The following is a 15890-nucleotide window of genomic DNA, read 5'->3' as shown; positions in this document are numbered from 1 at the left end:
CATGTTTATTTTAGATGAATAATGTATACTGAACAACTGCCAAGTCTTGAGTTTTGTGTATTACTTTGATCTGCTTGTGCCTTTGGTGCTGGGAATTCAAGGACTAATGGGTTCAGAGCTAACGGAGATAAGCTGCTGTGCCTTTGGGCTCTAATATCAGGCTCAGGGAATGAATCTCAAACATGCCGATGAAGACTGTACTGAAGAGTGGAAGACAAAAAGAGTAACAAAATAACAAATGCTGGAAAGTGTGAAAGATGGATTTTTAAGGAAACCTCATAAAAACCAAAGTGCTGGAGGGTTTGTTCATTCATGGATTTTTGAAAGATCTCACAGTTGTCATAAAAACCAAATTCAGATAAAACACCTTGTATATTGTTTCAGCTCATAATTTGGCGCCCCCTAGCTGGGAGACAGGGCAGGACTTGGCTCTGTGCTGATGTTGACCAAATACTCACTGGACTTGAGACTTGCCAGTGACTTACAGCTGGGTAGAGAAGCCAAAGAACCACATAGACCGAGCATTGAGGGAGTGTTGTCTTTAGCTGAAGAGAGGAGAGGAGAGGAGAGGAGAGGAGAGGAGAGGAGAGGAGAGGAGAGGAGAGGAGAGGAGAGGAGAGGAGAGGAGAGGGAGGAGGAGGAGAGGAGAGGGAGGAGAGAGAAAATTAGTAATCGGTATTCAAACATGATTGTATTGTGTGTTAATCTGTGTGTCTTTACCTGCTGACCACGCTGAGTCTCCATTCTGATTGCTGTCTTCCTTCTGAGAGTCAGAGTTCAAACTCACATCAACTGAGAGGTCCAAACTGTGAAAACTTCTCCTAAACCCAAACACAAAATTTCATGACTGGATTGACTAGAGCTTTCCTGTGGGACTTCAAATATAGAGTCAGTGCTTACCGACGGAACAGCTTTACATTTCCTTGGTTGTTGGCGGCTTGTGCAGTTGTCCATTGGTTAATGAGTGGAATAGACAGTCCTTGTACCAAATGAGAGGACTCACAAGGAATGATGCCAGTGCTGCACAACATACAAGAATAAAGCCATTAGAGACTTCCTTAATTAAAAAAACTAACACACATTTAAAATACATTAATTTCATCCTAAGTATAGTTCAAATTTATTAACATATTAACTCACCATATTGCTCGAGAATTCCTGATATAAAAAAATTATAAATACACTTTATTTGGAGTACTACTTGTGCAAAATGCACATTTCATAATATTAAGCCTTAAATGTGTGTTAATGTCACTATTAATGAGGATTGTATGATCTTTGAGTAATAGCGGTATAAATGCAAGATAAAGTGTACCTGAAGTATACTTGCAATAGCACTATTATCTTTAGCTGGACCTCAGCACTTTAAATACAAAATTATTTGTTCCAATTTAGCAGACGTTAAGTATACTGGTTCAGTATACCAAAAATACAATTTCAGGGTATTTTTATTAATCACATAAATATGTAAATGTATTAGTTAGTACACTTAGCATGCAATTAGTTGTTCCAATTAACAGACGTTAAGCATACTGGTCCAATACCAAAAATACAATTTCAGGGTATTCTTATTAATCACATAAATATGTAAATGTATTAGTTAGTACACTTAGCATGCAATTAGTTGTTCCAATTTAGCATACGTTAAAGGGATAGTTCACCCAAAAATGAAAATTATGTCATTAATGACTCACCCTCATGTCGTTCCAAAACCCGTGAGACCTCCGTTCATCTTCAGAACACAGTATAAGATATTTTAGATTTAGTCCGAGAGCTTTTCTGTCCTCCATTGAGAATGTATGTACGGTATACTGTCCACGTCCAGAAAGGTAACAAAAACATCTTCAAAGTAGTCCATGTGACATCAGAGGGTCCGTTGGAATTTTTTTGAAGCATCAAAAATACATTTTGGTCCAAAAAATATCCAAAAACTACGACTTTATTCAGCATTGACTTCACCCCCGGTCTGTTATGAGCGCGTTCACAACACTGCAGTTTAGTGATATCCGGTTCGCGAACGAATCACTCGATGTAACCGGATCTTCTTGAACCAGTTCACCAAATCGAACTGAATCGTTTGAAACGGTTCGCGTCAACAATAAGCATTAATCCACAAAAGACTTAAGCTGTTAAATTTTTTTAACATGGCTGACACTCCCTCTGAGTTCAAATAAACCAATATCCCGGAGTAATTCATTTACTCAAACAGTACACTGACTGAACTGCTGTGAAGAGAGAACTGAACTGCTGACACGAGCCAGCCAGATAACGAACGAAACATTGACTCGTTCTCGAGTCAAGAACCAGTTGCATCGGTTTTCGGATCACCGGTAGTGATGGGAAGTTCTGTTCTTTTCCGCGAACCGGTTCTTTCGGACAGTTTGATTCAATAAACCGGTTGCCGAAAACGGTTCACCAGTTTTTTTTGCGCTCGACGTAATGACTTCATTGGCGATGATTGCCCTTGATTCAAGCCTTCGGTTTACCCGCGCTCATAACATTAGCACAGAAACAGTTCAGAATCAATCACCAAAAGAACCAGTTCGGTTCAGACGCGCTGTGTGTCAGTCTGAATCACGCATCCGCAGTATCATCAGCTCCTCGGTTCTCGAATCGGACGCGTCCTACAGAAACGGTTCTTGACTCGAGAACGAGTCAATGTTTCGTTCGTTATCTGGCTCGGTTCGGTCAGTGTACTGTTTGAGTAAATGAATTACTCCGGGATATTGGTTTATTTGAACTCAGAGGGAGTGTCAGCCATGTTAAAAAATTTAATAGCTTAAGTCATTTGTGGATTAATGCTTATTGTTGACGCGAACCGTTTCAAACGATTCAGTTCGATTTGGTGAACTGGTTCAAGAAGATCCGGTTACATCGAGTGATTCGTTCGCGAACCGGATATCACTAAACTGCAGTGTTGTGAACGCGCTCATAACAGACCCGGGAGAGAAGTCAATGCTGAATAAAGTCGTAGTTTTTTGATATTTTTGGACCAAAATGTATTTTCGATGCTTCAAAAAATTCTAACGGACCCTCTGATGTCACATGGACTACTTTGAAGATGTTTTTATTACCTTTCTGGACGTGGACAGTATACCGTACATACATTCTCAATGGAGGGACAGAAAGCTCTCGGACCAAATCTAAAAATATCTTATACTGTGTTCTGAAGATGAACGGAGGTCTCACGGGTTTGGAACGACATGAGGGGTGAGTCATTAATGACATAATTTTCATTTTTGGGTGAACTATCCCTCAATTAGTTGTTCCAATTTAGCAGACGTTAAGCATACTGGTCCAATACCAAAAATACAATTTCAGGGTATTCTTATTATACACTTAGCATGCAATAAATGGATTTCAAATACATTTTAGTATATTTATTTTTCACTAGGATTCTAGTTGACACAAATGCAGAAGGTGTGATAGTGTGTGTGCATACAGTTGAGCTTGAAGCTCCAGTATAATGGCCTCCAGTTCCTTCTTCTCCTGTTGACTCTGGACCTGTAGTTCCTCTAGTTTAGCATCAAGCCGCTTGTTCTCGGTTTCTACATTTTTCAGCTGGGATTCCCTCAAGCGGACCAATTCCTCTAAATATCCCTAAAATTACCAGGATTTATGGATTAGTATTTGAATGCACTATTTCTGCTTTAATCAGCTGTGTTTTAGAACATAGTAGCTGGTTTCTTTCTGATCCAAATTGGTCATTAGTTGCTAGAGAATTTTGGAAAGCTCTCAATACCTTTTGGGCATGGATGATTTTGAATCTTTGCTCCATCTTTCGGCATTTGTTGCTCCAGGTCTCTTCGTCTGTGACCAAAGGAATGTAAGGATGCTCAGCTACACTCTCATCACTGGCACTGCTGTCCACACTGCGGCGGTCTTCTTCATCACTCAGGTAGTCATAGCTGCAGGGGCAGAAAGGATATTAATAAGGCTACTATAAGGTTTAGGATTTGTGTTTGGTCAGCAAATGAAAACCTACCTCTGGGTGAACTTTAGGTAAGGTGTGTAGTCAATCACTGCAGGTGTCTTTCCATCCAAAACTTCTCCTTTTAGACAGAAACTAATGGCAGCAAAAAAAGACAAACAGTCAGTATCATATCTCACTATTCTGATTAGTGCCACTAGTGGCAAAGAAATGACACATTCCTGAAAAAAAAACACATTCACGCTTAAGTAAGTGTCATTTGTGAGCATGAATGCAGTGTTTTTACCTGAAGTCAATGGTACTGAGTCCAATTAGCATCCCTGTCAGAACAGTAGCCTCCTCCCTGAGCATTATGGCACCATCATCATAAAATCTCCTGCAGTGCAAATATAGATTTACAAATCTATCAAATTACTTTGAAATGATAAAGACAGCTGTCAAAATGGAAGTTAGCAGAGTTATAACCTGGTTGTCCGAGTGTCTCTCAATGCAGTGGCTACATATTCAGACAAACGCTTTTCCATCAAAGCTACACGAATCCAGGCTCGTCCCTGTAGGATAACGAGAGAGTAAACAGCTGCAGATAAAGCTTTGCTAGTGAAGCAGGATGAAATAAATCAGCACACCAGCATCCAAAACAAAACACATGCTATGCTAATCGTCTCAGGAGTTAGGAGTTATAGTGCTTGAGTGTTTGAGTGTGTAGGTGTTTGGTCTTTGTTTGTTATTTTTTTATGTTCTCTATGTTCTAATTGTTAATTTTTTGTTTGTTTTGGTGTTTGCTGGACGGATATAGTCCCAGAAACTCCTTTGGCCATCTGAACTGAACCAACCACCTGGACCTGATAAAATAAAAATCACCACATATTATTAGCGAGTACCAAGACACATTGGGAGTTAACTCCTCGCTACACATCATGTTCTCACACAGTGAAAAATACATCACGGAGTGAGGAAACCGTTTCCAAAGAGGAAACTGACAACAAGCTGACAGACCAGACAGAGCAGGTTATTTCTGGTAAGAAACAAATTTAGCTTTTTTTTAAGAAATTCAAACAATAAGTACTGTTTGTGGCTCTTTAATGTGTTGTGACAGATTGCTGTAGTGCCTCAGTTCAAGCAGCACACGTGAACTGATCATCTTTTCATATTTACTAGTAAAAGCACACAATAAACATGAATGAACATCAGAAGGTATTTTATTCCAACCGCAGAAAGACGTCAATACACCATTTTTCAAGTTTAAGTCCACTGAAGTTTATCTATACTCTCCTGTCTGAAATGGTGGATTCTGCGTTATGATTAGTCAGATCGCCTGCCAATCAAGATCCCTGCTAAGGGTCAATTGACAGGAAAAGTTGTTTAAACATATACCTTTGAAACGATGACTGAGGATGTGCTCCAAAATTGCTGCAAAGTTGATGAACTCCTCCGATGAGTCATCGATAGGCTCTGCAGTGTACTTTTCCAACAACGTCTTCACAGAGAACCTGAGAGAAAGAGAGAGTAACGGAGAGGCAATATATAGTAAATTTAGTTATCTAGATATGCTACAACAAATCCGATTTGGAAAGTCCAAATTCATCAGAAAAACAAAACCACGCAGTGAAATTCCACACTTCGCTAACTGTATTATTTGCATCTTACAGACAGACACAAATGCTAGCATCGGTGCAGGCCCTGCTCAACACTGCCATTTTGGCTGATGTAAAGACAGGCATTTTCAAGAGCGGTGCCACAGCGGACTGCTGAGGTCAATCCCAATTGTCTTGTGTGTTAGACAATGCCCTTTTGATGCCATATTCACGTTACCACTCCTGCCATCACAATTGGAGTCCTTGTGCCCCTGCCAACAGCTCTATGCTACTTGTCGGCGTGGAGACCTTTGTCCTCGCCTGAGTTCCATTCCATCCTCTGCGCCTGTTGTTTTTTTTTTTTAAAGCAACAGTATAGTGAGCGAATCTCCCTCATATCCTAACACACCCACGCTCACTTTCCCCACCCACCCACTTGCTGAATTGGTGGTGTGATCTATTTAGGGCTGACCCGATACCGTGTACAGTTTTCTCCTAGAACAGTCAAACCTACAAGGCGCTGGTATGCTAGGACTCTAGCCCACTCAAAGGGTAGAGAAAACAGAGCGAGAACTGAGAGTCTGAAGACCTGACGACCTACATGCCTTCATGGGGAACACCAGTATTACGGAAGGGAAGACTGCCCTGTCTGTGGGCGGCTCTTCAATAGCCAGGGGCAAGACTTCCATCACCATGGGCAAGTCCTCAATCACCCGTGGGGTCACCACTACCTCTATGGGCGACTCTACCATAACCAGAGGCAAGACCACCATCTCCCTGGGCAGAGCCAGCTTCAGCCGAGGCAAAACTACAACCTCCATCCGCAAGGCCCTCATGCCCAAGCGCCGGACCAAGTAGATGGAAAAGGGATCCATAAACGCTGAAACCAAGACCAAGACTTCAAAAGCAAGAAAGAGCACTGAGAAGGACGAGACAACCGATATACAGCAAGAGGACGACTCAAAAGCCAAGGCTTTTCTTTTACTGAGAAAGACCTGCTTTACAAAAGGGAAAATAAAACTCATGAAAAGCAAGAAGGCCATCTCATGGGGGAAGACAGTTCTTTCGAGGAGCAAGACCAAACTGAGGAAGGGAGAGACTGCGTTTGTGGTGGGTACAACTACAATCACTCACGGAGAGACTACCAGTTCTTTGAGCAAGGCCACTTTAAGTCAAGGGGAGAAGTCTGTCACTGTTGTTAAGACTTCCCTTAAAAGAGGCAAAGAGAAGCAATGGAATCTCTACTGGGATTTTCATCTGTGACTTAAAGACACAAATGTAACTGCAAAAAGTATATGTACAGCATATGTGTATGTGTGTCCACAAAGATTAACTTTGTAGCAGAGCGTTTAAGCAGGTTGGATGTCTTGTAAGATGCAAGTGTTTGCCAGCTTGCTCTAGAATCGCACACAATGCATTCTAGATGCAAAATGAAGTTTAAGTGTATATCTAAAATTGGCTTGGAACTGAGCATGATGTGTTTTGTCACTGAATGAGATTACAGATGATTTTATATTAAAGATTTGTCTGAGAACATGTTCAGAGATCAGACACCAATCTGGTTTTCATGAAGAGAACATGCATGCATGTGTGAGGGTGTGCACTGGCACAATTAGAATGGCTGTTATTGTTGTTCACATGCAGAAGAGGGTGTAAGTTTAATAATGATCCAGATCTGAGATTCTGTTTTGCAAGTGGAATTGTATTATTTGAATGGACTAACCAAGTCATAGTAAAAAGTTTTAACTTCAGCCATAGCCTTACAATTAAAATGTGCGTTGTTCATTCTTTGACTTCTTAATCTTACATTAAATGTAGCACAAATCAACCAGTATAACAATGAATTAAATCAGAATTGTCAATAAATAGACCTTTGAAATGGTTAAAACATTGTTTAATGTGTCTATCTTTAAAATATTTCAGTGGGTTTGCTTCAATATACCTTAAGCTGGGCACACACTGCTTGTCAAAATATACAACGTGACCCAAATCAGATCTTGGGTAAAAGCCACAGCGCACTACAATGTTTCTTTTATGTCAGACTGTGCAATCATAGCCAAGACTTTGGTCCCAGTTTTCTCATGGACAGCTAGTAGAAGTGGTCAGACTTTGTCAGGTTTAGATTTATTGACAAGAAGCCAAAATCTTACAGTGTGAACCTGACTTTACCTAGAAGCTTGCACAATAAGCAAGCATCTCAAGAACTGGCTATATAGGAAATGTTTTCATTTTCACAGCTGGACAGAACAGAAACTGAACAAAACACTTTCAACAATAACTTATTTGACTATATATTTTGGGGATCTGACATAAACTCATGAAAGCAGACCACACCCTTGAGTCTCAACAATCTGTGTTGGGCAGTCAACACGACACCCTTCTCAGAAGCCATTTACAGTATAACATAGGATAGCGGTTCTAGGGAGGCACAATGCCATGGAACTGAGTGATGTCACCACCAATTGTGTTGCTCAACAATGTGTTCTTCAGTGCCTTGCTTTAGTGATGGGACAATGCAGTCTACTGTCCGCTCTGCCCCCAGATAGAACTAAGGCCTCCTACGGCAGCCTCTGTCCATTCACGGCACACAGGGGAGGTATGTGGCCTTGCAGATCCCACGTTACACTTCTCAACAAGAGCTTTATGCTGCATGGGGGTTGCTCTCACCACGCTTAGCATTCTGGTCCCATCCCGACACTAGCTGTTTGGACTGTCACACCCAGCCAGACACTGTCTGTGTACGTTGGGATGCGTTGCTGCCAGGGCACGCGATGAGCCATCATCACCTCATCCTGTAGAATCAGGCGAGCAGAAGCTTCCCAAGGGAGAGTTGAGAAAATTTAACTCTGAACGTGCTCCAGGTCAGGTCATCTAGGCTGGCTGCTGGAGGAGACCTCCTGGAGCTTCTCCGCCACCACCTTCGGTTCCGCCATGGGTAACACCAGTTTCACAGAGGGCAAGACGGCCCTCAACCTGGGGAGCACATCGATCAAGAGAGACAAGACCAAGCTCATGATGGGAAACTCTTCGATCTCCCGTGGGAAGAGCACAACATCCCTGGGCTCTTCCACCATCACCAGTGGCAAGACGAAGATCTCCATGGGTGGTGCCTCCTTCATCAGCCGAGGCACCAAGACTACATCCTTCCGAAAGGCCTTTATGCCCAAGAGGAAGACTCTTTAACGGGCAGTTAGGCCAAGTCTTTGGGGAGGGTGTAGAGTGCTGGGAGTGGGATGGGGGGACAGATTCACCAAGCTGGGAACAAATAAAACATAGGCATATATCACCAACAGCTGAGGATACATCATCATCATCATCAGAGCGAACCTTCGGTGGAGATAAGTTATTGCATCTTGAAAAATTTTTGCCATTCAAAACAAAAACCTGTACCTTTTGGACCAAGTCACTTTTTTGTTTACCTAAGATTTCTCTGGAATACATCCTGGATACAGGTTAGTAATTAATGAATCCAACTCCAAAGGATGATGGTTATACCATGGACTTTTATCTGTAGCAATAATAAAATTACTTATGTATAACATCATTAAACTGTGCTAATTAACATATTTCATTATGTTACATCAATATTCCAAGGTTCGACAATGATCACTGATCTTACCAGCTTGGATTTCAGTTTAGTCACCTGTAGTTGTTTAATTGTGGCTGTTTCACTGCTTCGTCATTTGACCAGGGCAAAATTTGTGCAACTGTAATGACAACCCAGTTAGATTTGCATACTTTAAACAACAAAGATTTTTGAGTTTTGATTTTTTCTTTGGCTCTATGAATAAACCAAGAGGTGTCTTCCACAAGGGTAGGGCAATCCCATGCCCCGAGAACAATGCTAATCATTGCAGGATGGATAACTCCCAACACCAGCCAACCAAATACCTTGATTGGACACAATGCCTGGTCACAAGGGCAGTGAAAAACACAAGTATATGACATGGTTTGACAACTGTACAATGTGTAAATGTAAATATTAAGACGTGCATGTCCCTCAGGGTCAGCAGGGTGAGGGCTAAAATGCTAATATAGGAATGTGGCAGCAAGACTGTCTTGGTACGATTTGACACTGAAAAACAAACGTGCAGCCACTTAACAAATGGCTTTTGTGTCCTTGGTCACGCCCACTCGGTAACAGGCCAAAAAGCCAGACCCTTCTATGAAATATAACTTCATAGCACTTGTTCTTAAGATTTTGTTAAGTTTTTTCAAGGCACTTTTGACTAGACACTATGAATAACCTCCCAGTTCTGGATTGTTCTCAGCTTTTAAAGCCTACAGATAACTCCAGATTGTTTTTGTACCTCTCTCCTATACCCTTTCCATCAATCATCCCTATTTCCCAGTTCTGCCCCTCCTCTCCCAAGCCTGACCAATGATCCTTTCACTACATCTCCCTCCCACTCTCTGTTTTGAACTTTTTAATTAACTTCTTTCACCCCCACTTCCATCACCCATCTTGTAGGCAGTACCAGCATTGTCTGCTAATTCTGGATAAGCTTTACCACCCTTTCCATCCAATAATTGCTCAGTAAAGTCCCCCCAGAGAGACTGCAGATTGAAAATACTTTTAAAAAGTTCATATGAATTCAAATGACTGTGACACATATTAAAGAAAACAGTATAATTTTTTTTACTATAACTGGAGGATAGTTCGGTGGGTTAGGTATGTGCTGGGAAGTGAAGTAAGTGAAAATGATTGTTTGTGTATTTGTGCATTCAGCCTCATTGTTCTGAGTTAGAAGTTAAAGTTGATCATGGAAGAACCAGTCAGAGGACGCTGAGCTGGTGCCAAGACATGTTTGGTAAAATAAATATGATTTTGACATGTTCCTAGGAAATCAGATGGTCAGAGAACTAGATCTTAAGGATGGAGATGAAAATATGGCAATTGATACCCAATTCCAAACCCTTTAAAAATGTTTGAATAACACTGATCCCCAGCACCTTTAAGAGAAACAGAGAAAAGCTCATTTAAGATAGAACACATTATCAAGACAACTATATCCTTTAGAAAAAAAAAACAATTCCCATAAGACATCATCTACAGTGACTTCTGTATATCAGTTCAGATGAAAAGTCATACACAAAACTAAAGCTGTTGATTGTACTGTACAAAGACTGACACTGAATTCAAATGCTCATCCTTGCAGAGTTCTTGAATCACCGGAGTACACACCTTTACATTACTAGTGTCAGCTGTCTGGAAAACTTTCTCAAGGAGATGAGCAAAACTGGCCTTTCCATTATATTGGAAAGTCAAGACATGGGGACATCAACAAGAGCCTTTCTTTTACCGCTGGAACTCTTACCTCTCGACTTTGACCTGGGAGGCAGTCATCATGCCCTGTTTTACACTGCATCATGTCTTAAACTTGCCCTTTATCACTGATGATGTGACTGCCATTCACTGTTACAGATCTCATGGTTCAAAGTACTGAGCTCTTGCCTTGTTACATGGAAACAATGTTTGGAATACTCTTTTTATCCAAAACAACTTACAGTGCATTCGAGGTATCCCATTGGTAAAAACAACCGACAAACATGTAAACGTATTTTGAGTGCCCTTACATTGAAACCTTTATTTATCCCCTCTGAAACTGACATTTGTTTGTTTTGTAGAGTGTAAAAACTGAAACTGTGTAAACTGTTTGACTGTCTATAGTTATAGCATGTCAGAGATCCAGACAGTGTGTGTAACCATTGAAAAAAGCAGCAGAAATGCAACATCACTAATGTTTCGATCTTAGCGCAGAACAAACTCAGCTTTGAGATAAGTGGGTAGGTTATGGGGAGTGAAAATAACCATGTTTCTGTTGGTCAGAACCCTTCTCCACAATGTCAACAGCTCTCAGTGTTAACAAAGATGCTTTATAGAACTATATTGGTTAGATTTGCCATTTATTTGATTTAACATGAAGACTACACTGCCCAATGTGATTTAGGGGCCAAATTCAAACATGTCCCTGACTATTTCAACCTGGTTAAAAAGTCGCTGAAGACTAAAAAACAACTTTTCATTAATGGGCATCTCACTGTGGACTGAGAGACATGACAATGGGAGTGAGGGTTTGATGATTGAGAGTGAAGGAAATAAACATAATGGTCTCCTGATCTCAATGTACCAGAGAAAAAGACACATGAGAGAAGCACAGGAGGTTTTAGCTATGTTTCTCTCAGAGCACCGAGTAATCTGAGCTAATCACGATCCAATTAAGCAGTGTTCAAGATTTCTTTGCTAGCAGCCATTAATTAAGATTCAAAAATCTTTTTTTTTTTTTCTTCGTCAAGTTGTTCGTCCTGTGTAACTTGTCATTTAAATGTTTCAAACAGATCTTGCATGGCCATACTAGAGATGTGGGAAGGAGAGAAAGGCCTCTGCCCTTTTCAACAAAAGCGTCTTTGTGTTTATAATAATCTGTGAGGTCTGAAGTCCATTTTTGTAATTCTTTCTTGTTCATTTTTCCAAACCGCATTAGCATAGCATGCGTTTCATGTGTTTAACAATTCCTACATTATGCCATCCAGATGGTAGAACCTTGGAAAGTTTGGTTCTAACCACGGTGCTGTATACTTAATAAATATGTGCTGACATTAATGAAGATCTATTTTCATGTTGTTCTCCATATATAATCCCAAAATACATTTTTTGGGGAGAATTAATATTAACCCTTATAGAACCCATACTCTTATATACTACAGGCAAAAAGATGGGGATGATGATGTCACAACAGCTCGCCACATCACAATCATCTCTTTGACTGCATTTCCATTATGACAACACAATGGTGCTGCTGTCCCAACAGGAGTGACAGTGTTCTATGTGTCCATTTAGCAACTGTACATGTCCTATGCCTGGGGCGCCCCCAAACATGAATTATTCAGCACCCACGTAATGTGCTGTACCAACTGACCGGTAAAGTGCAGCTCCGGTGCAGTCCCACACAGCCCTGCAGAACTGAATGCAGTGATGGAATTCAGTGTGTGCCTCATACGCTTCAGCCATGACTCACCAACGCACATCACACAGTGTGCTGGGACAAAGTGTGCACGTAGCATTGCAAGCGTACAATAAGTGGCATTTGAGTCAAGATCCTTATGATGTGGATCTCCTGATAATGGCTAGAAAACATACACCCTTAAAAATAAAGGCTCCGAAAGTGTGTTTTTACAGTGATGCCATAGAAGAACCATGGTTCCCCAAAAAAACTTTCTGTGAACAGTTCTTAAATTAACTATTTTGAAGAACAACCACAAAACCAGTCATAAGGGTGACTTAGAAGAGATTAATTCATCTGAAAGCTGAACAAATGAGCTATCCATTGATGTATGGTTTGTTAGGATAGGACAATATTTGGCCGAGATAGAACTATTTGAAAATCTGGACTCTGAGGGTGCAAAAAAATATGTTTTGATTAATATTGATTAATATTGAGAAAAGTTGTCCAAATGAAGTCCTTAGCAATGCATATTACTAATCAAAAATTAAGTATTTATATATTTCCAGTAGGAAATATACAAAACATTTTAATGGAACATGATCTTTACTTAATATCCTAATGATTTCTGGCATAAAAGAAAAATCAATAATTGTGACCCATAAAATGCATTGTTGGCTATTGCTACAAATATCCCAGTGCGACTTCAGACTGGTTTCGTGGTCCAGGGTCACATTTTAAAAAATATAAAGAACCTTTTCTGTATTTGAAAGGTTCTATGGACATTAAAGGTTCTTCATGGAACCACTGATGCCAATAAAAAACCTTACTTTTTAAGCCGTGTAACGGCTTTCAATTTCTGAATTGATGAAGCATCTGTAAACTACTAAGACTGTAAGTTACTAATTACTGAGGTTCAGATGAGATTTATTTAGTAAACTGACTTATCCACTAGCACACTGAATGAATGATGCAAATGAAACCAAGCTGACAATAAATTCATTCTAGTGTGATTTGCTGATCAATAAAATAACACAGAAGAAAATAATTACAGTTTGTTTAAAACACAATCCGGCTTGCATTTTGACATTTTAATTATTATTTACAGTAAATGCAAGGGAAATCAACATGATATCATCTTTTATTGGTTAACATCCAATAGCATGTATGGACTAAATGACATCAAGAAAAAAAAAAGTTATTAAGATAAAGAGATTACATTCCATGCAATGATGATGAATCATGCGCAAAAGAACAGGAACGTGCATTAGAAAGTAAATAGGGTCAAATTTTAGATTTTTATATTGACTTTAACACATACAAATTAGTGCTAATGCATGATCCTGTTTATTAGTGTTTTCTTTATTTGAGAAATTTTTTTTTTCCAAAAACCCATATTTATAAAAAAAAAAAACAATCAATCAATCACATTCCTGCGAAAGGCTCTGTGAGGGAGAAGGTCATATTGCGGTTTTGGCCTGATTATCAAGTGCACAGCATGAAAATGGTCGGATGGATGTAATGACGTCATTGATGCTGGTATGAAATAAGGGACCGTACGTCCTTAAAGGGTCTCATCTTTAATGCTTAAAAAAAAAAAAGTAAAAAAAAAAGGTGCTATATCCTATGGCCTATATTCTAATTAATAAAATATATAATAAAAATACAATTAGAAATACACCTCAAGACAGTTTTAATTACCTAGGCATTGGTATATTGGCACGCTTCGTGTCGTGGACAGTGGTTCGCTGTGTGTCATGCAATAAAACTACCTGCAGACGGTGATGAGATTCTTGCGTTCCACGCCGATGTTTCTAGAAGAGGATTTTTTCGACGTAAGACCCATAGCCATTGCGGTCTGGAAACAGCCTGACTTCACTCGGCGGAGGCTGCAACGAGCCTCTAGTTTCCCGGAGCGGCTCAGACCCCTCCCTCCTTCCGCCGCCGCCGTGTGTCCGGTCCGGCTGAGGAGAGACCGGGGCTGATGGCCACTGGGGGCACTAAAAGACATCCTCTGAAAGCTCTCTCAGACATCTGAAGTGTAATATAATCAGCAAGCATTCAGAGGAGATCGGATCGCGCGCACACATGCGTATGATTTCAAATAGCTGATGATAATAATAATAATAACATGCCCAACTGTCATGAATATGTGGATGTGGAGAACTTCCTAGTGGTTATTTTAATGATTTAAAGAGAAACAAACTATTAGAAAACGCTGTGCAATGGATAAAATTAATTATAAATAAATCACGTCAATACAAATTAAGTATAAGGTAAATGCGTATCAGGTAAACCTTTATTTCTTTTCTCCGTTTCTCAAAACTAAAGCCTGTAACTAAACACTGTACCAACCAGTTCGCAATATTAAACACAACATAACTGCAGTCACACTTACCAGAAACCGTACGAAGCATATGGCAAGACAGAATGTGTTATTTATTCTCTATGGTTTTATTTGCAAGTAACGTTAGGTGGGTTATCTTAGAATGAAAACTGTGGCCACCAAGCTAGGTCTCCTCTAAAAATTTCAAGGGAAAAAACACCTGAAATATCAACGTAAGCAAATAACCACGTAATAATAATTTCTTAAGTCAGCAGTTTTGTGTAAAATAATGCGCCGTGGGCGTTAGAGATGATTCAACTTCCAAGATATGAACGAGCTGATCTCGATTTTGCTGTTTTATTAAATTATAAACCAAGTGCACAGTGAGGTGGGCGTTAGAGATGATTCAACTTCCAAGATATGAACGAGCTGCATAAGACGCTCCTTCACGATCTCAGAAAACAGATTCAACCTGCTAAACCGCAGCGTGTTTGTAAATTACCCATAAATTTACATCTAGTTTTATCAGTCGAATAAAGGAAGTGCACGACAGTGTAAAAGCATCTTGGTGTTTCACTTACCGGAAACTCGTGGGCTGATGTATGAAACACAGCATTTAGGTTTTTTATATGGTTAATTTTAAATAATTAGCTTAAATATTGTTTTTTATAACTACAGATCATAAGACAGCAAAAAATTAAATAAATCAATAATAATAAATAGCTAAAACCTTTTAATTTCAGAACACCGTGACGACATGGCCATTCAGGTTTCTGATTTGACTTCTCCTTTTAAGATGCTACTAACAACACTCTAAAAGTAAAGTAAATGTAGCGTGACCATTTAGAGCTGTGAACGCCGTTTCACCTTTTATTTCGACGTTGCACGCACTCCCTTATCTCCGTTGATCTGCTGTTTTATTTACAGAGCCTCTGTACGTTGCATAAGTCAAGACACCGATTTAGTCAATGCCCCAAACTAAGGGCCATCATTACTTCCCATTTAACATAACTAAGAGAAGAGAGTTTGGGAATAAGGAAACCAGGAGCCACTGGCATGGTGCTCCAATACTAAAGAAACACATTCAGGCAAATTTCATTTAACTGAGGCATGCA

General features: G+C 39.9%; 2 protein-coding genes across 2 annotated transcripts; one reads left to right on the top strand and one right to left on the bottom strand.

Moving 5' to 3' along the window:
* Positions 1-346: 346 nt before the first annotated feature.
* Positions 347-14440, bottom strand: rundc3aa (RUN domain containing 3Aa). Its single transcript, XM_042720608.1, has 11 exons — positions 14222-14440; positions 5306-5421; positions 4702-4773; positions 4397-4547; positions 4218-4307; positions 3986-4066; positions 3743-3908; positions 3443-3600; positions 901-1020; positions 721-821; positions 347-545 (listed from the first exon to the last, which is right to left on the bottom strand). Exons 1-11 carry the CDS (start codon positions 14299-14301, stop codon positions 403-405), a joined length of 1278 nt encoding a protein of 425 aa, XP_042576542.1. The 5' UTR covers positions 14302-14440; the 3' UTR covers positions 347-402.
* zwi (zwilling) lies at positions 5951-6972 on the top strand. Its single transcript, XM_042720607.1, has one exon. It carries the CDS (start codon positions 6115-6117, stop codon positions 6361-6363), a length of 249 nt encoding a protein of 82 aa, XP_042576541.1. The 5' UTR covers positions 5951-6114; the 3' UTR covers positions 6364-6972.
* Positions 14441-15890: the final 1450 nt, after the last annotated feature.

This window comes from Cyprinus carpio, chromosome B3 (assembly GCF_018340385.1).
Source record: "Cyprinus carpio isolate SPL01 chromosome B3, ASM1834038v1, whole genome shotgun sequence".
Lineage (NCBI taxonomy): Eukaryota > Metazoa > Chordata > Actinopteri > Cypriniformes > Cyprinidae > Cyprinus > Cyprinus carpio.
The sequence above is the reverse complement of the archived record's forward strand: the minus strand, read 5'-3'. Positions and strand labels throughout refer to the sequence as shown.